The sequence below is a fragment of the Anser cygnoides genome, chromosome Z, assembly GCF_040182565.1.
Source record: "Anser cygnoides isolate HZ-2024a breed goose chromosome Z, Taihu_goose_T2T_genome, whole genome shotgun sequence".
NCBI lineage: Eukaryota > Metazoa > Chordata > Aves > Anseriformes > Anatidae > Anser > Anser cygnoides.
The window spans coordinates 71,323,582-71,351,435 of NC_089912.1; the positions used below are offsets into that span (position 1 = coordinate 71,323,582).

A 27,854-nucleotide genomic window follows, 5' to 3' on the forward strand; every position below is an offset into this window, starting at 1 on the left:
CCACATTTAAAAACTTTTCAAAGGACAGTAAGAATTTCTGACAGATTTGGTTTCATGACATTATATACAAAAAAGCTGAAGATATATTCACTCCTCATAGAATCATAGAATGGCTCAGGTTGGAAGGGACCCTAAAGATCATCTAACTCCAAACCCCCTGTCATAGGCAGGGATGCCACCCACTAGATCAGGTTGCTCAGGGCCCCATCCAGCCTGGTCTGAACATCTCCAGGGATGGGGCATCCACAGCTTCTCTAGGCGACCTGTACCGGTGCCTCAGCACCCTTCTACAGTGGAGAAATTTCCTCCTAATGCCTAGTCTATCCTCCTCTGGTTTAATCTCCAGGCTGAACATCCCCAGCTCTTTCAGTCTTTCTTCACAGGAGACGGGCTCCAGTCCTCATCTGTGATCATCTTTGTAGCCCTCCTCTGGACCTGCTCTGACAGCCCCACATTCTTGTGCTGGGGGCCCCTGAGGTGAATGCAGCACTGCAGGTGGGGCCTCACAAGGGCAGAGCAGAGGGGCACCATCCCCTCCCTCCACCTGCTGCCCACCCCTCTGTTGGTGCAGCCCAGGACACAGTTGGCCTTCTGGGCTGCAGGCACACACTGCTGGCTCATGTTGAGCTGTTTTTCCACCAGAATCCCCCAGCTCCTTCTCTGCAGGGCTGCTTTCAATGAGTTCTTCTCCCAGTCTGTCCTCAGGTCTGGGATTGTCCCAGCCCAGGTGCAGCACCTTGCACTCATCCAACCACCCTTGCCATCCAGTAATTTCTCTACAGAACTTACTCCTGTGACCCAAATATTCTGTTGTCCCACATAGAAATGATGTTCACACCTCTTTCCTTATAATATAATAACTATTTGTATCAAAACTTCCTAAAAGATAAAGATTGCACTCATATCACAGTTAAATTAAAAAAAAATAAAAAAATTACAAAACACATAATGACTTAACTGTTATCAGAGACTACTCTGATGGTGAGTCAGAATCCTGTAACAGCAACATCCTGTCCAGTCATAGGGGATTGCTTACCAACAGTCCTACTATGTATGTATCTGATAATTGGAGTTTACTAGGCATTTTCGATGGGAGTACTTCAGTGAAAATCAGCCGCTTGGTTTTTTTTTGTTTAAAGTGATTTCCAATGAAATTAATAATAATAATAATAATAATAATAATAATAATAATAATAATAATAATAATACGGCTATAGTCCATTTCACACAGCAAGGTGTGCAATATTATAGAGCAGTTGCACAGAAGAGGACTGCAACTAATAGTATTTAGCAGAAGCAGCCCTGATACTTCGGATTCTGAAAGCAATAGGAGTTCATGGAGCATGTGTGATTTGAGCCTTGTAAGAATAAAATTCCTTTGCAACAAAGATTAAAGTACTACTGAAATTTTAGTAACAACTGGTTGCTCAGAAAGCACAGCTAGATTCTTTTTAAAGAATTCATTGATAAAGTGAGCTCTCCTTGGTGCAGTCTTGTTTTTAATTACAAAACCTCAGAGCCGATATCCCAGAGGTGTTTGACTTCACTTCTTCAGTCAAAACAAAATAAAAAATAAAAAATAAAAAAAAATAAAAAATAAAAAATAAAAGGATGAATAAAAGAATGACCCCCAAGCTTTTTTTTCTTGGGGAGATATGTTGGTCCTTCACTGCTTTGCCCCTTATGCAAAGCACTCCTCTGTCTTCTTTTCTCCCTCCTCATGTCTTCTCAGAAAAGATTGACATTCCTCAAGGGCTCACTGAATGTTACACTGCATACGTATTTTCAAAGAAATGTGAGAAGGAGCAGAAGTGCTTGAAGTGTATTGCACATTTAGATCTAGCAGGTCAGTTAGCTTGGCAAACTTTCTTCTTTCTGCACTGTTCACTTTCAGAGGTGGCTATTGTGAAATCTGGCTTCTCAGTTATGATTCAGCTTGATTTGGAACTGGGAGTTACTGAGTATTTACTGCAAATTTTCATTTATCTGGTTCATTATTATGTATGGTTCTTAAGGCTTCTTCACGTTTACTGTGCCATTGTTACTCCTCCTGCAGTAACGAAATAGGATTACTCTCTCCAGTGAAGTTTCCTTCATGTGGTCTTATGTTACGGAGCCTTTGCATCTTATCAGAAGATCTCCTCAATTTATCCTAAAAAGGCATTTGAAGTATTGCAATTGTGGCAGTCAATGTAGTCTGAGAAATATAATTCATTTTCCTTCCTTTTGGGGAACTGTATACATGAACCTTGCTGAGTGTCCTCATCTTATGGCCCACATTAATAGCCACTGATGCTCGCTGTTGTTTGCCTGCTCATAAAACATCACTGATAAGAGTATATTTCTCTGGTCTCAGACATTTTATGTATGCCACTACAGATGCCAGCAGGTCTCAGACTGCTAGGGTTCAGTTGAAACTTCCCTCAACACTGATCCAGAAAAAGTGCTCTGCTGATACCAGTGTTGTGAGTTTAGGGAATCTCGTGAATGTCAGAAACTACTGAGTTTAGGTTTTTTGCCATTTATCTGAGGGATCTGCCATTTGAGGATCTCAGATCAGAAGATTAATTCAAAGACTCTGGCCTCCTTTACAACATAAATTCCCAATATTTGAAAAGATCTCCATAGCTATCAGCACACAAGCATTGGCAAATATAGCTAGAGAGCAACTCGTGTCTTATAAGATACATCTGCAACACATTTTGTTCTTTCATACAAAGCACCTTCAGATTTAATCATTTTTGAAGGCTGGCCTGTTTGCAGCTGAGACTTTTCCTTGTAGGATGATAAGATTTTTGCAATCTGATAAGAAATAGTTTTGTACATCTGATCAACTAGATGACACTTGATCTTCTTACCATAATTTTCCCCCCACAATCTTGTCTTATATTTCATCTTTAACTCAAAGTTCAGTAGCAAATGGAAGGTAACTTAGCAAAAGATCTGTTAAGAATAGATCCAATTCAGCAGTTATGAACATACTGAAAAGTATTTTCTTGAAGACTCAGTATTATTTTTTGATAAGCTGCAAATAATATATGAAAAATAAATAAAATAAAATAAAATAAAATAAATAAAATAAAATAAAATAAAATAAAATAAAATAAATAAAATAAAATAAAATAAAATAAAATAAAATAAAATAAAATAAAATAAAATAAAATAAAATAAAATAAAATAAATAAAATAAAATAAATAAAATAAAATAAAATAAATGTATTAAGATTTTAATCAATTTCACTTCATCCATTTACAACTCATATGAGATTCTTTGGGATTTTTTAAGGCTTGGTTAAAAAAATGCCTAACAAATGATTAAGCAACTCTTTGTGACAGACAAATAAAAAGGCAGAATGAATAGGTTTTAGTTCCACACACCAGACAACAACTAGGTTTTCAAATTTTCAAAATAAAATTGTCAAAAATGTAAATAAAGGCATATTTTGAGCAGATAGAGCTCATGTTCTCATCATGTACCTATAATCCATAACTCCTGTCTGAGAAATATTTGGAAGAAGATACCCACTGTTATTATCAGCTCAAGTGGTTATTGGAGCTGCATCAAGGTTAATGCTCTGGGAAGTGGGCTGAAGCCACTGAGGGAGAACACCAACTGTTCTACAGAGCACAAAATTATAAAAATTTAGCAGGCTGTCATATTGAGCCTCAATTCTGGATCAAAAATGAATGGCAACATTTCCTCCCTGGCTACTTTATTTCCCATGAGCATATTTTCCTCACAACAGGCATAAGTTTTGCTCACCTATAAACAGAATCAGTAAAAATATGTATGTACCATGGTGGTAGGACATAGTTCTGTCAAAACAATTTGTAATAGGTTAGCATGTGCAGATATGTATAGACAGAAGCAGAACTGGAGAGGACACGATGGCCAAACTCTGCCTTTTGAGGGCTTTCTACTGAACCCTCTCATGAATATCAATTTCATATTTATTTTTCAGAGGACAGCCTGACTTTAAAGGATGTGAATATTGTTCCTGCACATCTGCTGTTCACATCAAAGCACTGGTATACTTCTCTTTGCCAGTAGTGAAAAGGAGTATAAAACTATGGCTCCTGTGTTTTCCCTTTAAAATCCAAATTTCACTTTTCAATCCTTTTTAGTTCCTCTGAGGTTCATATCAGCTGGTGAAAATCAAGTGCATACTGACCCAACTCAACTTTCAAACATTTTGCCAAGGTCTATTGTGAGTCTTTGTCATCTCAGTTATCCCTTTCTCTTCATTGCTGGCAGGTTTAGTGGAAAACAGATTACTCAGTTCAAAGTGTTTACTCTTCGTTGGGCTGTGTAACAAGATCTGTTAATCTCAAATCACCATGTAAGAAAATCCACTTCCCCACGTGGATTTGAATGATTCTTGGAGGGCCTGAGATGGATGGGGAGGTGAAGGAAGCGGCTCCATATGCTTTAAACTGATCTTTTTTTTGGTGAGGATTAACCTATCCGTCAGGATAAACTGTCAATCATGTAGATGGTATATTGTGACTTTCTAACGGAGGGCACTAAAGACGGGAATGGGCTCTAAATGTGGGACTGTTTGCTTTGTAAGGGGTGTGCACATGTGTGTGCCTAGGCAGCGGACCTCACCATACTACTTTACATATTTTATTACATATTACATAGTACTTTATGCATCTGACACACCAGTCCTCCTGAACTAAATTACTTCTTTTTTAATTTAAGTCAACATTGTAGGCACTTCTGAAACCTACACAGAGTGATTCTTCCTGTCCACCCTTTGCATGCAGAGGGTTTCAAAGGTGACTGAGAGTGTAGGATATTTTCATCTTTCACTAAACTTATGCCCTCTGTGCAGATTCCCAAGAGCGATGGACCATATACCCTCTTGAAAACACTTATTTCATCAATAATACAATATTGAGAATAAAGAAATATATCTATTAAAGTCAAATCAACTATTACATTCTCAATAATGGCTTAGAATGAAGTCATAAAATGAGCTAAATACTAAAAATTGCCAATCCTTATAAATACTAAGAAGTGTGTCTTCCTGATTAGTCTTTGGAATTAAATTAACTGAATAGAAAACTATAAATTAGCCCAATGGCAAAATCACGTAAAAGCACTAATATTGGCTCAGACCAAAATCTGTGTAATATATAGTCCTGTCTCTGATGTCAGCCAAACCAGATACCTATGAAAAAGCCTAAGACCTAGACAAGACCAGCTTCTCACCAGCACTGTTCCAGCCTCAAGCCTTTTTGCAGTTCAAGTTCTTCACAGGCTGGGAAGGTTTCAGTGTGTTTAGTAATCTGTTTCTTTGGCCACAATGGGGAACCCGTATTAGATTAAACTTCTACCACTCCATGGCACTGAGGTCTGCACCTGAGTACACCCTGGGAGAAGAAACATACCCTTTTTTCTGTGCTCACCTTTCTTCATGGTAGCTTCGTCACACAGCCCAAACTCACCTTTCTAGAAGACAGAGTATTACTAACCCCGTCACCATCATCCATGCCCCTTCTAATACTATACATTTAATATTTCCTTTTAAGACACTCCTAATCCAGAGTTAAAAGTCCTAACTTATTTAGACTTTGGATTGAGGACTTTCCTCACCTTCCATCCTCTGTCTCAAGCTTTTCTAGTTCTAACATAGCACTTTGAGGTGAATGAAGCAAAATTGCACAGTGTTTAAAATGTGTGTTTTGATCAGGAGAATAGCAAAGTGCTGGCTTATATTCTACTAATTGGCTAAATAATTCCTGATATGTCATTTGAGGTTGTTTTTTTGTTTTGCTTTGGTTTGGTTTGGTTTTTGACCTTTTAAAGCTTAATACCAAAATTGAATTATTACTAATGTCTAAACTACGTCCGCACCACTACTTTTAGCATTCTCTTTTTGGTTTTTGATTGGGTTGGGTTGGGTTGTTGTTGCTGTTGGTGGTGGTGGCGTTTGGTTTTTGTTTTTGCTTGCTTGTTTGTTGTTTTTGTTTGGTTTTCGTAGCTCATTTTTCTTCCTTCAGTGCCTTCTTTTAATATAACATTTTTTGTTACAGACATGTGCCTGCCCAAAGTAATAACTGTTACTTGGTGGCCCTTCCCTCTAACATCTTCATACACATCAAAGGAGTGACCTGGAGCCATACACCTTGGCCTCACAGCCTGTATATTGCATCATCTTCATGAGAGCCCCTCCCAGAAATAAGCGAACAAAAAACTCCTAGGTTGTGCACAGCACAGAAACTCTGAGTGTGCAGCCACCCCTCACAGATGACAAAAAATGGAAATACCCAAATGTTTTTATGAGATGGTTGCCATTAAGTTTTGATTATGTCATCATGTTAAAAATATATATTGACTGCAAAAATCCCACAATAAAACAGATCGATATGCATTCACAATATTTTTAATCAAATATTTGTGCAGCTTCTTTCTCTTGAAAATGCAAAAACTATAGTGAACTTTTTGTAGTGGCACTGATCAAGCTACTTGCTTCCCACAACACTTACCATGAAAAAAGAAAGCTCATTTGGCAATTGCCAACCAAACAGATACTTCTGAAGTGCAACTCATCCGTATTTGCGTAGAACCAAGCCTGAAACTTTGCAAACCAGCTCAGGCAGATAAAGCATTTTTGGCAAGTGTCCTTGTGATCACTGACGAGCAAGCACAACAGGGTACTAGAAAGAACATCAGTAAATAGTGAAGACATGTAGAGCACAGAATGCTTATCAGGCTCCCTTTTAAATTCCAAAAATAATGAGTGCTAAGCTATCTTTTCTCTGAATTTTTGTTTGTTTTTGTTGATGAAATATATTAAGGAACAATTTTCTTATTTTTTCCTTCCTTCTTTCTTTCCCTAATTACATAAAGAGTATGTATAGTGTAGCTGAAAAAATAAATAAATAATTTAAAAAATAATCTAAAAGGTGAAATACTGCACAGCACAGAAAATACGGTTTTCTATAATACACAATATGCAGTTCAGGATTATATGTTAGGATTATTAAAAAAATGCCTTTTAATCTATTTAAAACAAGTATTCATCTAAAGGTATATTGTTACAGAACAAAATAATTTATGCAGCATATATTCTCTTTTGACCTATTCTTCACAGATACAGACAAATATCAGTTTGGGAAGCAACACTCTGGGAGACAGCCTTTGTGTGTGTGAAACTATTTTTCAACATTGTGTCTGGATGAGGAAGAAAGTTTCGTATCCTGAGGGTGTATTTATAATTAGGATGATGTAACTGAATCAAAGACATTGTTCCTTAGGAAAATGAGGTGCCTTGGTCTTCATAGCCTATTTTAAGGTGGGGCAGAGCATGATTCTAGGTGTATTTGATTTTAGAAATTTGATTTTAGAAATTTCCTATGCTCTGTTTTTTATTATTATTATTTTTGTTTTCTTTGTGGTAGTACAGATTTCCCTCCTCGTCCCAGAGCTGCACACATACTTACACACTCAGCATGGACAAGGAGAGAAGAGCCCAGAACTGTTACCACACCTGGCACTGGAGCAGATGTTTCTGCTTTAGGTAGCTGCTCCTTGAAGTGTGTATTTGCAGGGCTGTTGAGACACCATAAAGAGGAAATCGAGGGACTGCACTGAGACATGTGAGTCATTGTCAGTAAACGATTGACTGAGTCCTCAGCGGGAATGTTTCCTAGGTCAGAACTGACGATGTCTTGAGAAGTGAGTCCATGTGTGAGTTCATGGGTTAGGCTGAGTAACAAGACTTTGTGTCCTTAAAGAGTAAATATGTGCAAGAGACCAATGTGAGTTATGCAGTGACAGGTCCCTGCTGTACTTCCATCAAGGACATTAAGTTTCCGATGAAGTTTTCTTAAACTATACATAGCTCCTAAAAAAAAAAAAAAGACGTCCAAATAAATACCTGTTGAACAATCCATGTTAACAGGTTCTATAAGTTAACAGGCTCTGAAGTTAACATGTTAACTTACAATTCAAATTCACAGCATTAAAAAGACATAAGACAGTGAGAGAATACATGTATTTTTATAACACTCCTGAAATAAAGCTATGGTCTATGTCACACCAAAAGGACTGTGACCTAGACGATGAGCAGGGGGAAGGAAGGAAACATTTCTATTTCAAGTTTCCAGACAAATTGCCTTTTTCACTCCACTGAGTTATTGACAGAAAGTTCAAATTTATTCACCAAAAATCATTGCTGCAAACACAGAATGTATAAAAACAGGCAGTATAATATAGGTTGTACCACAATTTCTGATACATACCAGAACAGATGGATTGAGAAAAGGAAGGTTTCTCAAATACTTTGAATATACAGTACAGACTAAAAGCTGCGCGGAATGGAGGTAAACCTGCACTTTGCGCTGATTTCTGATTTCTTTGCAAGCAGAATCCTCGCCTTCATATTTTTACAGGCTTTCACTCCCACTGTGCCCCTGGACATTGGCAGGGCAGCTAAGGCAGCATTTTGCATAGGCATCGCCGGGTCAGTCGGGTGGCAAGGCTCCCGCATCCTGTTGCACTCCTCACAGCTGAGGGCATATTCTGCAGGAATTTCATTTAAAGGAGAAGATGCCGGCTTAAGGCAATTGAGCACAAAGTGCTAAACTCGGTGAAGACAACCGCGCTGCGCTGCCTCGGCAGCCAACAATTTCACCACGGCTTGCAGCACTTTCAGCTGGCTCCAAAAGTGGGAAAGAGGACCCCCCCCCCCGCCTGCGGAGGATTGGCTGAGGGTACCGGGGGCTGCCTCCAGCCCGGTACAGCCAGGAAGAGCGGGCACACACCGGGCACAGCCGCCCCTCGGGAGCGGCACCGGGGGCGGACCGCAGCGCAGGGTCTCCTCGGGGCGCAGGGGGCGGGCGGGACCAGGAGGAGGAGGAGGAGGAAGAGGAAGAGGAGGAAGAGGAGGGGTATTTCGGGGCGGCGAGGAGCAGGTGGCGCTCAGTGCCGCGCTGGGAAGCGGCCAGCTCGGGAGCTGCGTCGGTCCGGCCAACGCGCACCGCAGCGCACCGCGCAGCACCGCACCGCGCAGCACCGCACCGCGCAGCACCGCACCGCACCATGGGCTCCGCGGCGCTGCCGCCGCTGCTTCTGGCTCTGGGTAGGTCTCAGCGCCGGGCTGCGCTCCTGCGGAGCGGGGCGAGGGGCAGGGCGAGCGCGGAGCCCCTGCGCTGCCGTTTCTCAGCGCGGCGCCGGGCGCTGCGCGTGTTGCTGCGCTCGTTTCTGGGTGCGATGCTCTGGGGCAGGCGCACAGCCCGTGCTCCCCGGGCAGGTCGGGTCCCTGAACTCCTCCCGGGTTGGCACCGGGTTGGGATTTCAGAAAAATGGTGGTGGTGGTGGTGCTACGGGGAGGGTGCAGTTTGCTGTGCGGGTTTGCGGTTGTACGGGGATTGTGCCTTTCCCTTTTGGGAAGGTTATACTCTTTGTTGTGAACCCTGCTCCTAATTTGCAAAAAGTCATCTAGGTCTAATCCCACCCTGCTGGGCAGATGTCTCTCCTTGGAAAAGGACAGGGAAACTTGAACAATCTCCTCCTTCTCTTGGCTGACTAAATTACCATTACATATATTTTCCTGGGAACTATAAGCCATCATATTCACTTGCCATAAGCAAATTCCCAAACACGTTCAGAGTTTGTAATATTACTGTATGCTCTCTCAAACCCTTAATTAGCAAGTCACTGAAGAAGAGGCATAAAAATGAGTTTTCACTGATGAGCTGTTCCAACTTGTTCTTTCAGTAACTATAGCAAACACTACAGTGGAATGTGCGGCTGCAGGGTATGAAATTAAATGCAATGGTATTAACCTGTGATGAGATACACAGTATAAATACAACTTGGTAGTTTTCTTAAAAATTCTTAAAAGCATCAGGGGGAAAAACGTCCACTCTGCACCTTTGCTTCATCCGTCTGTTATGTTCCTGGTTATGGTCACTGCACACCAGGAGCATTAACAGGCCCTGTTGTTCCCAGGCTAAAAGTCCTAGGACTGCAAAAGTTCGTCAAGTGGTGCTGAAAGCACAAGATAAGGACTGGTTCTGAGAGCAGGATTCCCCTGGCAATGAGACTGACAGAATGGGATAGGTCTGCTTTGTTCAGGCACTATCAATGATTCATCTTCATTTATACTGTTGAAAGCTGACATACTTTTGATTTCAGATCTGTTGTGACATTTGATGTTAATAGATGTAATTGCTGCGTTAATACTCACTTTAAAGCCTTTTTTGATCTTACAGAACTAGAAGGAAAGTAAGGAAAAAGTAAGTTTCAGTAAGGGAGTGTTTTCTCTGAGTGGTTTAGTCCTCCTGCGATGATTGAATTCTGATGAACTCTTTAACCTTCAAAGGCAGTAATCTTAAATCTAATTGGGCTACCTTAGGCCATCCAGCAAGAAAATACCCCAAGTATATTTTAAACTTGATTTTGTATGATATATTAATTTCTGAATTATCAGCTTTATTAAATGGGCCACATAAGCATATTGCTTTGTTGTATCTTCAAACTCAACTAAAAGTAACGCAACACTTGGTAAAGGTGTGGGTTATTTGTTTCTTTATTGATTTTATTTTGTGTGCATTTTTATGGTTGGAAAGTCATTAAGACTTTACAGATGCTACAAGAAGAAATAGAAAATGTAATAGAACTACTGTTTTGGTTTATAAACTTGTTACCAACTTGTTACTTGATGGCCAAACAGTATACAGTCCATAGAAGTAGATTCTGTTATGAGGAGTAGCGCAGAAGTAGATTAAGTTAAGAGGAGTAACTTCATAGTGCAACCTATACCTGATGCTTTCTGTTGCAATACACTGGTTTTAGCTGTTTATAGCTTCACCACAAGTAATTCTTTAAATCTGCATTTTCAACATCCGGTTTCTTCCTTTAGGCTGTTCTTTAAAAATTGGAGCCAAAATAGCGCAGTTGTTCCTGAGAGTGATGCCAGTGGAAAATACAGTGCCTTTCCTGGGCTCAATATTGGTAACATTTACTTTGGAAAGCTCTAGTGCCCTCATACTTCAGAGCAGATATTTGAAATTTGTCAGGAGGGTGTTATTCGCATCGTCTTGAAACTGTACCCAAAGTTGGCCAAGAAACAAATCTTTGGAAAATTTCATTCCTCTGGAAATAAATTGATTTTTATCAGTGTGGTTTTAACATAAATTCTGTCCATCCTTGATGTGGAGCTCAGCCAGGCTTTATCTGCGATTATAGTTGCAATGAGCTGCATGAGGTCTAGGTCTATATCTGCAAACATGGTAACTGTCTCTTTTGTGTTCTTGTATTATTTGGTATTTTTACTGCAATCTCTGCTTTCCAGTTTTAATCTGGATCCTTCAGGAGATATAACTTTGGCATGTTCTTAAAATCCCCACTGTCAAGCCTATATCGCTCACACTATTCCACTCTGAACTGAAAAATCCCAGCTAAATAAGAGTTATGCCTTTTGGACCATGTGTACCACGTGGGGACCACAAGCTCTTAAGCTGTTAGGCCCAGACAGCCTGGAGAAAGAAATCAGTCCTATGTGAAATTGGGAAGGGGTGGTTCTCTGAAACTTCATATAGAATCCGGAATTTCCAATTGTAATCTCTTGGTTTTTGTTCAGTACGTATCTGATCCTTGCTGATGAAAAGCATCACATGGTTCCAGGAAGCAGCAGTGTCCTTCAGACTTCCTGGCAATGGGCTGCATGGTGAGATCTGTATAGTGAGACGGGAAGACCCCACTAACAGTCTTTTTCTTCTGATCAGTTTTGTTTAAGTCCTAGAGAACTGGTGACTATAAATATGAATGCTATGATAAAACAACTGAGACAAAGATGCAAAAGTTAGGAAGTGCAAGAAGTAAGTGAGCAACCTGGATTTGTCCCCTTTGCGCATCCAGCACATCACGTGGTGCTTTGAACCCAGGTCCACATCCTTTCTTCTCTCTGATGTGGCTGTCTGTGAACAGGTGAATGTAGTGATGATCAGAAAAGAGGTTGGGACTCCTGCCTCCCTTACTGTTGACATCAGAAAAGGGCCCTAAGAATGGGAAGAAAAGTAGGATGAAGAGAAAAGAAAAGATATATATATACATATATACATATATATATGTATGTATATATATATGTACATCTATATATATACATACATTGTTCCTTGCAGAATTGGATTTTTTTCTGTTTTTTTTTTTTTTTTTTCTTTTGGACACAAAAAGCCAGTGCAATTGCAGGCGAGTCATTTAAATCAAATCTTTGACACGTGGTTGGAGCTTTTGTGCTCCTCTCTTTCTTTTTGCTCAGCCAGGGGTTCTCAAAACTGTAGCTGCATTTTCACAATCTGGTTAAGCTGACCTGAATGTGAGGCTGCTGCTGCAAGGACATTTCACCCTCTCCCGATTGCATGTTCCCACCAGCTTCCCCATGGTGCTACTGAAACGTGGTCTGGGGAACAGGTCAGGGACCCATTTGAATAATTTTTCCCTTTTTTGGGCCAGGTCAGTTTTGGAGATCAGCTAACCTGATCCTGTTCATTTGAGCAATTTGTTTAAGTGTTAGCACTGGCATAGGGGACAGTCAGAACTTGTAGCCAGAGGTGGGAGGGAAGCTGGAAAAGTTTCTTGCACTGGTAGCCAACACTTCCACTGGCTTGAGCTGCTTGTGAAAGTGCATCTTGACATGCAAGGCTGCTGTGTATTCACAGCTGTGAATGAAGTCAATGGAAATAGTATTTTGAATGTGCTATGTATTCTGAAAAAACAAGGTTTTAGCTGTATCATTAGATATCCAAAAGTGGTGAGTACTTTAGACCTCAACCTTTTTTTTTTTTTATGAGGATCTCTTCACATGAGTGTTCAAAAATAAATTCACAGTCATTTGCAAATACATAGATGTTTATGGTCAAAATATGTAAGGATGAACACACAAGGAAGCTGCTAATTCGGCAGGTTAAGTTAGCAAACGTAAAAAGTACTAGACCATGTGCTGACCAGAAAGGAGAAAACTCTTAACTGAATAGCAAGTGAAAATTGCCCATTTGGTAAAAATAAATGAAGTCAAAAGTCCAGGTAAAAATGTAGTGTGTAATGATAACACACACAATCCACCACATCAATTTAAAGCTGTACAGCTCCAATCAAGTTTTGCATTTCTCCCTTTTTGTGATCAACTTTTGTCACCTTGCTGTTTTAGTATCCTACTTATCTTTTTGTTTAAAATCATTCTAAAATCTGAAGACTGTTCAAAAGCAGGACCCAAACGTGAACTTTTCTGAAACTAAACCTATCGCTAGTTTTTCCTGCTTTCAGAGAGCTTGTCAGGTAGCAGGAGTGTTATTATATATTATTCTTGGAGTTTTGCCTTTCACAGCATTGCACATTGAGGCAAGACATCATTCATACTGTGTCACAGGACTTGTATTTTGTACAAATTACATTTAATTTAGAAAGTACACAGCGTATTACTGTCACACTCCTAAACACATTAACAGCTAATGTTTATTTGTGCATAATTTGGGCAAAGCAAACATGAGATCTTACCAACAAGTTTTAACTGTGTGCTATCTGATTCTGGAACAGTTTTTGAATTGTCCTATGCTTTTTATTATTATTATTTACTCAGTTGCACAGAAATTTCATTTAGGAAGTCAAAGGACGGATACTTTTTGATTTCATTGTGTTTCTTAGTCACTATATAAATGTTATTCATTGTGGTCTTTCTTCACTGTTGTTAATTTTGAATGAATAAAAGTAGTTTCTGCATGTAATTTGTGTAATGTATTTTCATGAGGGCCGATAATTGGAACTGCCAATACAATGTCTTAATCTCCAAATGGGTAAATGTGAAAAAAACGCTGTCCTTTATGGGTAATGCAGGTAAAAGGGAGTTTATCCATCTTCAGACCAGTCATTTTCCCCAGCAGAAATCTTGGCCAGTCTCTCGTCACTGTTGTTATTTTCATTTCAAGGTTTCCTTTGTTAGGCTCTGTGCAGGCTGGTTCCCATTTCCATGGTTACCATGCTGAAATGCGGACAGGACACAGGCTGGCTTCTCATCGGAGTAGCCATGCACTTGCATACCAACACATGTTATCTGCTTGCTTTAGGACATTTCCATTAGCAATGTTCATGTTTAGGACTTCTTCTTCACAAAGTGATCCCTGGCCCTGTGATAAAGAGCTGTGTTAGGGTTTCAAAACCCTGCAAAGCAAGAGAAATTGAGTTGATAAGCTTTTTTTTGTGTATGTGTAAATAAATTGGCCATGCTGTTCCCATTCAGATTAGTCAAGGACATCAGAGAACAGTCTTAGCCTTAGTTTTCATTTCTGTTAAAAGGATAACAGAGCAGGATTTTTATTTATAACACATTTAAGTGAAATACTGATATGTATCTGTACTAAAGGGGTATGAACATACCCCCCTTTTCATGGCACTGATAAAAGGACAATAAAAATAATTGAATGGGAATATGCTGGATAAATGATAATTTCTGTCTATGTTAACTGAGTGTGAGTATATATTTCTGTAAAGCAATATGAGATAATGTTCTTTCTGCTCATGCTGCACTCATTTTTTGGATGTGGAGGATACTAAAAGCATCCAGCGGAGTCAATATAAGCTGTGTGAACATTTACATCACTTCCAAATCAGGCTGGTATTTCTGAATTAGCAAATGAATTCAATATTCTGAGTGCCAGCAATTGTTACTTTGAATTAGTCCTCTGAGGATCTTGAAATACTATTCAGGGACTAAGTCAGTTTTATTTTCTCCTGGAGATTCATATTCTTCAAAAATCTAGTAAGACTTGCACACTAATCAGGACTTAAAAGAGGAACTATACAGGCAAAGAAGTAAGATAAACACAGACTCTTTGCTGTATGAGCAAAGACATCTTGTGTTTAACTGAATGGCATGTGCATGGTTGAATGTCACACGTGATGACAGATTCTTTTGTCCCTTTCAAATCACTGGTAGACAGGGTGAAGGGCTTGCAAGTTATGAACAGCTCTGGTGGAACTCTCCTGACTTCTTCCTGATTATTTTGCCCTTTTATTCCTGCTTCCAAGTTTATCATTCTTCCTTTAGTTCATACAAGATATTTTTTAAAATCACATAAATCTCCTTGGTTAATATGGTTAGTTATTTCTTAAGAACAGAGGAAAATTACTGTTAACAACAAACTTCTGGAAGAGAGAATATTGCACAGTGAAGGGGTCATTCTTAAATGAGATCTGCCTAAGGAAATAATGGAGTTATAATAGAGAATAATGGAGGATGGGGCTGGTGGTAGGGAAGGGTTGATTTAGGTTTTTACCTTTTATCTGTCTTATCTCATATATGGGATCCTTGTACAGGAAAGCAGGCAGCAGTTGATGCTACGTTAAGGCTGCAACACAAAACTGTATGAAATCAGTAGAGCTAAAACTACAGATGCATAGGCCACCTGACTCTCTGGATTACCCAGTTAAGTATTAACTCAACCATCTGTAAGAGCACTTATTTCACTGAGGAATAATCTACCAGTGCTTGGTTTATGCGAACTTAACGCACCAATGTTGCCACCTTTTGGGGTGTGAAGGTGCCATGCTCTACGTTGCCTGCAGTAAGGCAGCTGCCTGGAGGTAAACCAGAGCGATTAGAAAATGGCACGTCTACTTTTTCCACATATGTAGCGGTCAATTCTAGTTTCGCAGCTGTTGTGACTGTGGTAGACCATAGAGAGTGCATGTTTCCCTCTGACTGTGAAAGTGCAGTGAGTAAGAAAGAAAGTGCATAACTGCTAAAACAACAAGTCGGTGAGTTACAGAACTTTAAATCTATGCTTGGCTACTCCTGTTCTCTTAGTGAGGTAAATGTATATACATAATTGTATAAGTCAGGACAGCCTATGCCAAGAAATAGTGTCCTGATTTCTTGATAGTAATATGCTATGGTATGCTAAGGAAGGTAAAACATAAAAAGAATCTGCTTCATATTGACCTGTCTGAATTGGAGTGTCTTGTTCCTGGTCACCTAGTGCATCTTAGACAATTAAGAAATATTCATAGAATCCCAGAATCATTAAGTTTGCAAAAGACCTCCAAGATCATCTGGTCCAACCATTGCCCTACCACCAGTATCACCCATTAAACCATGTCCCTAAGCACCGCATCCAAACTTTCCTTAAATGCATATATATATATATATACAGGTCAAACTTAGAACAGCAGAAATTATTGACAATGAAGTAACTCCCTTATTAAGATGGGCAAAACAATAAACAGAGAAAAAAAAATCAGCGGCACTACTTGGATAGTAGTCAGTCCTTTAGTAGTTCTCTTAATTAGTAGTTATGTTATTTGTTTTATTCTAGCCAAATTTGCTTTCATTTCACCATGTCTATGTGTTTCCCTTTTTTGTTATTGTTTTTGTTTTCTTTTCCAAACTGCCCAGAACCAGTTCAGCGTATTGAACAAATAAGGTAAAGAAAATAGGAGTCTATGGAGTTGTCTTTCACAGAAGTTGATTACAGGTACAATAGACTCTCATTCTCTGAAGACAAAAAGCAATTGTTCTGCTTTTGTGGAAACAAATATTATCTCTAGAAAACTCTTCTTAGATGTACATGTGCCCTGCTCTTTGTGCCCAGATTGTACAATGGCTGCATTTTTCAAAAAAGAGAATTTCTTTCTGAACTCTGATCGGAGATAGCATCACCCACCTGACCACAAGTATCTAGATACACTGCAATCCTGTGGTCTGGAGGCTGGGACAGTGCACGATTCTGCCCCACAGCACCCAAAGTTTGGCATCCCTGCCCCGGCTGGCATGAGTCAGAGTGGCTGAGTTAGTGGAGAGTTTTAGGCACTTTTAAAGTGCGTGAGAAGTATTTGCATGTGAAGTAGGAAGGCTCTGGAAGTCAAGCAGTAGACTGAGAGGGTATTTAAACTTTGTCTTCCTCAGACACCTGCTTTAGGTGTCTCCTTTCCCTGAGGTACAGGCTGGGGACAATTCTGGGGAAGGAGGCATCCAGCTAAGCTCTTTTTCAAGTTGCTACCTGAGAAGTAATGATAATAGTCACCTGGGACTTAGCTCTCCCTTGAGGTGTGTTGCAGTGTGGATTCACCTCTCTCACTTTTCCAGAATCATCTTCTCTACGAGGCAGTAAAGCAGTCAAAGTGAAGTACTCTCAATCTGTGCTACTGAAACTGGTCTCTGCTCATCCCAGCACATGTCTGCAGGCAGACAAGCAAAGACACATCTTGCCTGTGGCCTTATGGCTGGGGCACTGGGCTGGGATAAGAGTTCTGAGCTAGCCTTTTTGGACTGCTGGTATAATTTACATTAGGAAAATAGGCAGTGCATTAAAAGAAATTACTTAGCTGTTTAGTTTAATCATTTACTTATTTAGAGCAGAAGTTATTTAATCCAGGAGTCATCCATCACCACTGGCCATGATAGCAGTGTGTGTCTCAGGTAGGATAATTTTGCTGTTTGGGGTGCTTCTGCACCTTTGTGATATTCTAAGAATGTATATGACTTTACACTACAAAACCTGGGAGACAGGTGATTTTAAGTTCAGTCTGGGTTAGGCAGCTGCTGAAGTCTGGGCATCCTTGAATTGTTTTCCTGATTTTAATGAGTCCACATTCTGCCTGGTGCCAGAACTGATGATTTTGATGTGCATTAAGGATGAATTTCAAGTGAGTGGCTGGGACCAGTCTGCTGGGCCATAAGCTCCCCTTCCAAACAGTGGATACAAGTAGTCATTGTCTGCTATAGGAAAACAAAAGTTCTGATAATTATAGCTCTTCCAACTATTGTATTATATATCCTGTGGTGCTTTGGGGGTTTTCTTGTTGCAGGAAGCTAATGTAGTGAAGTTCTTACAGCTGATGCAGTTCTTGTATGCAGCCCAGAGAGCTGAGCTCCTGGCTAGTTCTTGAGAATCTGAGATGGGGGATCAGGGCATTAAATGTGGTGTCCTAATGTGATCGTGATGGTAGAGTTGCTCTCAAGTCACTTCAGTCCTCATGCTGCAGGCTGTGACACTGGATCTGTCATGAGGCAAGTCCCTCAGACTTCTTCTAATTTAGCCTTTTCAGGTGCTATAGTATGATATAATATTCTTACAGGATACACACACTGAAATTCTCGTATAGTCTAGAGTATGCTATGCACAGGAAAATATAGATCACTTTGTTTTTGGTGTTCTTGGTATCTGTGTACAAACATGCGTGTTCATCTGTGTACAAACAGGCTTTCATAAAAGCCAAAAAGAGCAAATGCAGAAAATAGGATACAGAGATAGCAGTAATATTGGTTTCTGTGTGATGACATGCATTTCCTCTTTTACAGTCCTAATGTAGCTCATGCTGCTCTGACTATATTTGGAAATATTGATGGTTTGAAAAAAGGGTCAACAACCGATAATGTGAGCATGAGGGACGAGAAGTTGCTGGAGAGAAAATTCCACATGAAAAGTCAGTTTTTATCGCGGGGAAACATATGAAACTTCTTTTCATGATCATTAGTTGTGAAGCCAGTAACTTAACTGCACATGCAGCATATATGTGTGTACAGCTTGTTAGCCATGTGTACTTTCAATCTCTTTGTGGTATTATTGAGAACAAATTGGGGGAGTCCAAGAGCTAAGACGAAATAATCCTGCATTGTACCAAGATCAAGGAAGAAAAGAAAAAAACTGCAAGTCAGTTTGTAAAGATGCAATTCCTGTCGGCTTTCTGTAAAAGAAAGTTATTCCCACTGGATTTAAAGATGGAAACATGCCAGGATAATAAGTCTGAGTAGGTCCAAATACTTGCTGTCTTTATTAAAAACATGTAGGAAGTTGTCAGTCCAGCAGGAGCTTCTCTTGAGTGTGACTTTGGAATCAGTCCTTGTATATACAGTAGGTTGTTGAGATTTCTTAACTCCAGATGAAGAGCAGCATATTCATCTGCTTTGGGAATGGAGGAGACAACAATGTGTAGGCAAAAAAGGGAGATATCAAGGTAGAGTCTTCAACAATAACTAATGCAGTGGTGGCTAATTTTATATAGATCTTGTACTATGTAGGAGTGCCAGAGCAGTAAAACAGACAGCAACTAGCAGCATTGTCCCAGGCTCTTCTACTTCTCATTCACAATTTGTTGTGTTATATCTTGTTTGCTTTCATAGCAGGTTATTGGTAACTCTTCAGTGCAGTTTCTCATAAACAGCTGTAATTCAAAAGCAGTGACTCAGACTTTCACACACTCAGAAGCTTTCAGGCTCAGAGCTGACCTATTTCCATGAAGACACAGTTGGCCAACTAAGCTAAAAAGACTTTTTAGAGGGAGGGAGAGGAAGGAAAAAGGATGATTTATTACTAAATGAGGCATTGGGCATTGTTTTTTTCTTTCTTTCTTTTTTCTTTCTTTTTTTTTTTTTTTTGGCTTCTAATTTATTTCTACACTAACCTGTATAATCTCAGTTAATTATTAAATAGTTTGATATATTGTAGCTGATGGGAAGAAAACTTCGGTCTCAAGGTAAAAGAAAATAAATAGTTGAACGAATAAAGTAATCAGGACTTACCTTTTTAAGACTTCTGTAAACATGATGACATATAACAAAGTAATAAAAGGGAGGATTATTAGATATTCTGACTTCTAGTATGAAAGATCCAGTGTTGTGCCATTCACATACTTTTCTTCTGATTTCCTCTTGAAGATTTACATTCTGTTTTCATTTATTTATTTATTTATTTTTATTTAGAGGGTTTTTCTAATAAGAAATATGTTCAATTTAAAATAAAACAGGTTAACTGTGATTATAAAAGCAGTGCTTCAGTACGTGAGCTGAAAATTTCTAAGTGTTGTTGTGGGTGTATACTGATAAGGTTGTGTATATTGGAGAAAAAATACAAGTAATAGAGACGTATACAGCAAAAATCTAATAAGAAATTATTTTTTTACTTATCCTGACTTTTGCAGGTGAAGGTTAGTAAGCCTTTCCAGGTTAAATTATAAGTTGTCCTCTATTTTCTCTGCTATATGTAGTTGGATTCTAATGTATGAGTATAATTGCAATACACAAAATTGTGTTTTGTATTTACATTCGTGTACAGAAAATCCCAAAACAGTGCAACCAATATAGAATTATTTATTTTACGTTAAAAAGAACTTGGTTTGATGTCATTACCTGTGCACGTACCCAATGCACATAGCAGTGGAGTAAAGCAGATCACGCTGAAGACTAACATGTCGGAAAAAGAAAAAAGTGTTTTTTGGCTAGATTTGCACCTCAAACAAGCTCATTGCAGTGATAATTACTTGGTGGCTTCCAGAAGGCACAGTGAAGAATTATTGAGAATTATTGTTCTGATAACATAGGTTTTGAATAGTAAGTATAGTAGGTTTTGAATAGCATTTAGGATAAGAATACTCTTATACTAAAAAGCTTTTTTTTTTTTTTAAAGAAAATAACACTGAATATATTTAATATGAAGCAAATACTACTTGACTGCCCTCTTTCATAACTTTATTACTTTCTCTTCCTGCCTTCATTCCACCTTTCTGCCAGTATTTAAAGGACAGCAGGTGATTCACAGTGTGAGTGCCTGTAGATGCCTGTATTCCCCTGCTAACTCTAGTTAGCCAAATTCAGCTAATTTTTGAAGAGAAATGAAAAAAAAATAAACAGATGAGCATTGGGGTGAGACAAAAGTGCCTTTACAAGTTCCCTGACGAATAAGGAGATCCAGTGCGAGCTTGCACAATTGCAAAAAACCCACCCCAAAGAGAGCCCCTAGAATTGCTTCGGAGGTAGAGAAAGCTGGAACTAGAATGTGTAATTCACAGTGTGATGAAGCCAGAGGAAAACAAGAGTTAAGTTCTCTCTTCCCTCCCACTACTTTCTTTTTCTCTGTCCCCACTGGGGGCTAGCAGGTTCCAGGGCACTGCTGATGTATATTATTTAGAGGAAGAAATCTTTAGGACTAAAGGGAAAATTTTCTTCATAGAATCCTTTTCTATGTAGCAACTATTTTGGAGCAGATTAACATGAAATGCAATTTAAAGTATCTACTATTTCCAGAAGACAGTTTTAAAAAAAACACTAGACCAAACTGTTAAGGAGATGTAGGCTATACACGTCTCAGTGGCTGCTAATTTATGAAATTGCTTCAGGAAGCAATAATCCATTGGGGTTTTTTGATCCAGAGCAATTCATGGACTAAAAAGCTATACAAGTATGTTTGTAATGCTGTCGTACTAGGTCATGGCCTTTGTCTTCTTCAGTGACTACAGGCTTAGTCCTTCCCAATCCTTTACTGTCTTTTTATTATTATTATTATTCCCCTGTATTTGGATGTTTTCCTAAATGAGTTACCAGTATTTTGTAAACCTTATGTAACATAGAGTTAATTCTTGTGCCTTTTTTTTTTTTCTTTTTGAACTTGGCAGTCCTTTCTGTTCAGTTACAAACCTGGCAGAGGTGCGCTGTTGATGTTGGGTGTGTGTTTACTGGGTTCTGCTGCCCTGTTTTGGGAGAGTTTCTGAAGCCGTGGTGCTGCGCAGTGGGCAGCAATTGTGGTTGTGGCCATGTTCCAGGGCAGAGTGGAGCTTTGCATAGGGGCTGTTTCTGTTTCCTCTCTTGATACATTAGTGGAGTGAGGGTTCATTCACAAAGGCAAATGGTAGCTTTAGTTGGATTATGTAATGAACTTTTTCTGTTTTATAGCTAATAGTTTTTTGAAGAAGAAAATACCATATCACTGAGGAAAAAAATGAAGGTTGCTTCATTGTAATATTTTCTACTTGCAAGGTTAATGCTAGATAAATTTATAACTAATGCTTAAGATGAAGTGGATCTTTATAGACTCAGTGATCAAATTCCACTGAGTCTTCCTTTTCTTTGCATGGCAGTTGCTAGACCTATTTAATTCAAACTATGACAACAGTAAATGCCTCTATTTGACTGTATATCTTAATCAGAGATGAGATTTTGCATAACCGGGTCTATATGATTATGAAATTCTGTCATATATTGCTACCACTTCAAACTGCAGCATTACCTTTTCCGTGTAGTATCAGATGACTGAAAATTCAGTTTTAGTGTTTAGACTTAAAAGAAAATGAAGCATTTATTGGAACACTTACTACAACACAAAATGAAGACCAATAATATTCTTAGTATGTTTTATTAATTGTCTATAAACGTTTTTTGGCAAACCAGATTATCCAACACAGAGAATTGTTTCTTTTTTTTTTTTCTCATCCAATTAATTAAACAAATTTATTTTTCTTATACTGCTTAATCCGACTAAGAGATTGCAGTCACTCTATTGTTATAATCACAGCATTAAATGATTGATTACTCAATAGATATTTTCTGCTTGCTCACTTTAAGATCTGAATTTTGCTTCAAAAACAATCAAAACAATTACAAACTGGGTGTACCTTATATAAGCCATTACTTCAAAAAACTTGCTCCAACTTGTACTTCAACAGCAGCAAAGAGAAGACATCATTAGACGTCATTTATAGTTACAGAAGAATTCCCACATGTTCAGGCTTAAAGGTGCAGAGTCAGGACATGTATTATTTTTCATTCTACTAGGAGCAAGAAACCAGTGGTGCAAAAGTGTAAAAGCAGCTGCACTTCTGTGCTGCAGCTCTTACTGCATACGATGGAATGCAGTTGCTGAAATGTGGGAATTCCCAGAAAAAAAAAATACAAAGCAAAGTGATACGACAGTTTTATTGGAAATCTTACAGTTCCTTTTATACCTTTCAGGTATTTTTTATAACTTCTGTTTTTTTCTGAAGCTTTAGGTTGGGAGCCACCCTGCCTGATGAAGTAATCCTCTTTAAACCAAAGTGAACAAGTCCCCTGCCCATCCAGTGCAGAGAAACGGACACTTTTGAAGTTTTCAGAGGGGCCTTCAGAAGCTTTAGGCTTGTATCTGGCTTCCTTTGTTCCATGCAGTCTGTTTATTTGACTGTAAATAAAGTGCCATTTGCAGACTGAAGTTAGGAGGTGGATTTTTACTTGCCTGACTAATCTCTCATCGTGATCGTTAAGTCACAGAACAGAATTCTGTCACCAAAAGCTATTAAAATCCAGATAGTGGATTAGTTTTCTTTATTTTGAGATTCCCAGATTATCAAAGTTCATTGCCTGAAGGCAGCAGCAGATACTGAATCTTTCCAGCCTAGAACGTACAGTACTTTGAATCTAGATGCACCCTTTCAATGCGTAAGAGGCCCTCTTATTCTGGCACAGGCTTGAAATAAGTTTGCAGCAATTGTAGCATTTTCTCTTTTTTTGGCTACGAATACTTGATTTTCTTGTTCTGAATACTGTATTTAGATAGATGTACAAAAAGGATAAAGATGACCTTATAGTGTAAGCACTATATAAGGTGGAGGAAAATTGCGGGAAAATGCCTCATATATTATTCTTCTCAGGCCATCACCAAGGCCATAGCAAGTAAGATTTGTGTGGAATAGAAAATAAATAGATAAATTAAAACCCTGCTAATGATTATCAAATTTAATGTGGAATTTTAAATGACTGTCAATGAAGTATGAAGTATGTTTACACTATGGTTCACTTGGTAATGTCCCTGGTGAGTCAGAGCATCTTTGCCAGCTTTTTTACTTTGATTTTGCAAAGTAGTCATGGGTGAAAGGCAAATGTGATCCACAAAAAAATTGCAGATTATAGTATATCTCCAGAGACAATGTCTTCTGTGCTTTTTTTGCTCTTTGTGCTCGTTGGTTGGTTGTTTTGTTGTTGTTGTTTCGTTTTTTGACCATGGGAGGACTGAGGAGGGATGCTGCATTGCCCACAAGAGGGCAAGGGGAGAGGTGGACAGGGAATGTGTAACCCAGTATTCACTTTCACAACCCCCTATCTGACTTGACACCATGCCCTAGGTGAATTTGAACCAGCTTGAGGGTTTCTCTTCAGGCTGTTAGTTGTGACGTCTATTCTATTTTATCCAGGTCTGGCATTTTTTGCCCTTGCTCGTGCATTTAATAAAATCATAGCCTTGGACACATGAGGAGAGATCTTCAATGTATTTGCACCTAAGTTGGCCAGTGCACTTAGAATACATTTAGCTAAGTTACAGTTTGGCTAGTGGACTGGATTTAACGCATACCTTTGAAACACAGGAGCATTAAAGCATGATAGTACCCCTTTCTACCCAGTGACAACTGGGCACAGCAGCAGTGTTCGCCTAAGTCATGCAAATGGAAGTTTATCTTGAGGCCCCTTCTTCCAGGGCTGCAGGTACCATTTGGGATGGCTGCAGTGTCAGTAGATGGCATTAGGAAGATAAAATCCTTTTAGATAAAATCATTTTAAATTGTGTTAGGCAAGTCGGACTGCTCTCCCTGCACTCAAATCCATCCAGCTAAGGCAAAACCACATTACACTGCTTCCTAATATCAGACATGGAGATCCTGTCTAGTTGAAGCTACTGGAGGGTAGCAAGAATGTGGCCAGTGAATCTCATGAATGCGTAAATCTGTTTCTTGTATCTTTTCTCTGCACATACAACAGCCTGCAGTTAGAGCAGTGCTGTGTTTTTGCCTTTGGCTGATTGTAAATAGGCTCTGCAATGTGGCATCTTGGGAGCAAATCAAAAGGAAACATTTCTGTACCCTTATTCTCTTCCCCTTTAGAAACTTGTTAGGACAGGCTTACTAGTACGTTAAAATATATTTCACTCTTTAACGAGTGTAGCGAACAATATTTGCAGTAACCTAATGCAGGCATACATAGAAGTGAGTGTACAGACTTGGAGAGCAATGCAGCTTGCTTATAAGTGACATGAGGCTAGAGAGCAGCACAGCATATTAAGAACATGTTTAAAATTGGTACATGATTTGCTAATAACTGTATAACAAAGTCCAGGCAGTCAAGTAGATTCTTTGCCTATGCCATTGGGGTCAAACTTTAAATGTTTATCATTCTAGGATCTTTTTGGCTCCTCACTCCAAAGTCAGGGTTTATATGCATGTACACTTCCTGACTTAGAGAGTTATTCTTGTCTTGAATTTGCATGTGGGAAATTAGAGCATACAATGTTGCTGTGGTGAAGCTTCCTGTGGCGTTTGAGGATAATGGCACTGCTAAATGGTACTTGATTTGGACCAGAACACCTCCACTGGTCCTTTCCAGCCTCAACCATTCTGTGGTTCTGTGATTTCTCACTGAGGATAATATAATTTAAAAACAATTAGGCCCCCAAAATAAGCCTAGGTTGTAATGTACACAAAACATTTTGATAAAATGTCAATACATTAGATCACACAAAAAAATCGCGGCAAAGTCTTCCCAGTAATCTTAATTTTTATGTAGTCAATATCTATCTAACCTACTCTTTGCTCCCCTTCCGAAAACCTAGACTTGAGCTATGACTGTAAGTGGTTGTAATTACTGTCAAAAGTATTGTGAAACACAGAGTTATATGTCTGTACACATTCTCTTCTCCAGTCTCAAATAACATGACTGAGAAAATATTTTGTTTCTCTAATGATGTTTCTCAAGGAACTATACTTTCAGCAAATGGTGATTGTTTGCTTTTCAGAGGCCTGCTATAGATAGTGGTTGTTTGAAATGACGAATGAATGATTTCCTGTTTTGAGTTCGTGGTCAAAAAGTAGTAATTGTGTGAGCTGCATTTTGTATTTTGCTAGTAACATTTGTCTTTTCTAATATATGGCTAAGATAAGAAATTCTATGAATTTTTTTACATGTAGTGAACTTTGCTTGCACACCTGCAGTTGTGATTTTAATGTTATCGCTATGATGCTGTTGTTATTACTATTACAGCTAAGCTACTATACAGCTAAGCTACTGTGATGAGATGTTTCATGCTAATTTAATCCCTGTTGACCAGCCAGTGTGGGGACCTGGAAAAGAGTAATACCAACAGTTCTCACTCTGCCCATCAAAACTAGAGAAAATTTAAGCTCAGACTTTTAAGAGGTCAAAGATCAGCGTGTTATCTCCGTAAAGGATCTTGCTATAAAGAATTGTCATAAAAACCCCCACTTTATTACAGAATGACTCGTACTAAATAACTGTGATGAGACGTATTTTGTGTGTGGAACAGATAAACTCATTCTGTCTGGGCAGACAGGAAGGGAGGGAAAAACATGAGGGAACTGTTTAAACAGTGAGTAACTCTGTGAACTTTTCTCACCTGGGAACCTCAGCAGTGCAACCACAGGTCACCATTTCTTCCTTTGCTGTCATTTTTAGAGGATCGTCAGGAGCCAGAATGTGTCTCTGAGCTGGGTTGTATTTCTGGGATTTTTCTGAACTTTCTCACCATTGTCTTAGTCCTTCTACCTCCAAGTAGGGTGAGAATTATCTATTCATGCTTATTAGTGGTCTCAAATAACATAAACTGAGGTCCTGCAACTTCTGTAGTAGACGCTCTCCCTGATGACCACTTGCAGCCCTTGATTAGAAAGAATTCAGGTCCTTTATGAATGAGGAGTGAACCCATGCATCCTGCAAACTTATGACATGTACCAGCCCATGCTGCTGGTTCCCCCCAGATGGGATGCAATAGACCAAGACAAGGTTATTAATTCCATAATCACAGCCAAGTGAAGTTTTCAATATTAAGTGTCATAGTTTATTAATGCAGTGATATCTTCCATGTTTGTATTTCTAAGTTTTCCTGCTTGGACAACTGTCCTGGCTGTTTGGACAGAAAACAAACATATTGTGTTAATAAAATGACTCAAAAATGTAGGTTTTCTGATGTGGTAGATAATCTGATTTTGTTCCACTATTTCAAACATTAAACAGCAGATAAACAGTAGAATACAAACAGCATTAACAGTTATTGTCTGTGGATTTTCATTTTAGCTTAACTCAGCAGGCCATTGATGTATTTGGGTGTGCCATAAGTTTAACACATCTTAAGGTAAGGGAGGATAACAGACCTCTGAGTCACATTTCTTGCTTCCTTTCAGCTAAAGCACTGCTGTTAGTAATGCTGAGACATTTGTTAAGCCAAACAGTGATCAAGTCATTAATATCTGCCCATAATATTATAACACCTGTAAAGAATGCTACATAGTCATTATGCATGGACATATGGGTACTGTAGGGAAAAGGCGGTTTTTGTTTGTTTTTTAATTGCACATGTCAAAGGCTACATCGTCTGTTGGGGGAGATGGCACAGATTAAGAGCCGTTTTCACTGGGATCAAAAATCTTCTTTAATTGCTTCTGTGGTTATATTAATCTTTCTGTTAACAGGCATTCTTCATAACTGCTGTGAAGCCTACAATGTTGGGCTCCTAGAAGCAAAAATATTTTCTGGTCCATCAACAGAGCAGTTTGGATATGCAGTTCAACAGTTTGTAAATGATCAAGGCAAATGGTAAGCAGTTTGAATACCTTGTTATATGTCCAATTAAACAGTTAAAAAATATTGCACCTTGATTTTACTTTTTAATTTCAAATTTAAATTACTTCCAATTATTTCACTTTTATATTATCTTTTTACTAGTAAATACTGACTTTCATAGAATCACAGAATTAAAACAAAAGTGAAAATATTTTAAAGACTCATTCATATGAATGTTCAAGTCTTTTTTTCCTTTACACAATGCATTCTGAAGTCTTTCTCTCTTAAGCTCTTACTTTCACCTCCATTACACTAGTTTCCTCAAACTCACAATTTCTTTTAGCATTTTAAGTCTGATCTCAGTCATTTGCTTAGCAATAGCATCTCTGTTACACAGTTCATATATTTGCAACGTTTTTCCATTTTAACGTTGGTGAGGTTAAAACAAATCAATAGGGCTAAGAAGTTCTATTTATTAAAATTAATTGAACTTAAACTTGCATAATTTTGTTTCTGATATAACATTAAGTGGTTACT

The 27,854-nt window shown here is 38.7% G+C and overlaps 1 protein-coding gene across 1 annotated transcript in view; it reads left to right on the forward strand.

Moving 5' to 3' along the window:
• Positions 1-8,457: 8,457 nt before the first annotated feature.
• ITGA2 (integrin subunit alpha 2) overlaps positions 8,458-27,854 on the forward strand; it is a 66,435-nt gene continuing 47,038 nt past the window's right edge. Inside the window, exons 1-2 of the mRNA XM_048050381.2 lie at positions 8,458-9,092; positions 27,227-27,350. Of these exons, the coding sequence (XP_047906338.1) occupies positions 9,053-9,092; positions 27,227-27,350 (164 nt within the window). The 5' untranslated portion in view covers positions 8,458-9,052. The remainder of the gene's footprint in view (positions 9,093-27,226; positions 27,351-27,854) is intronic.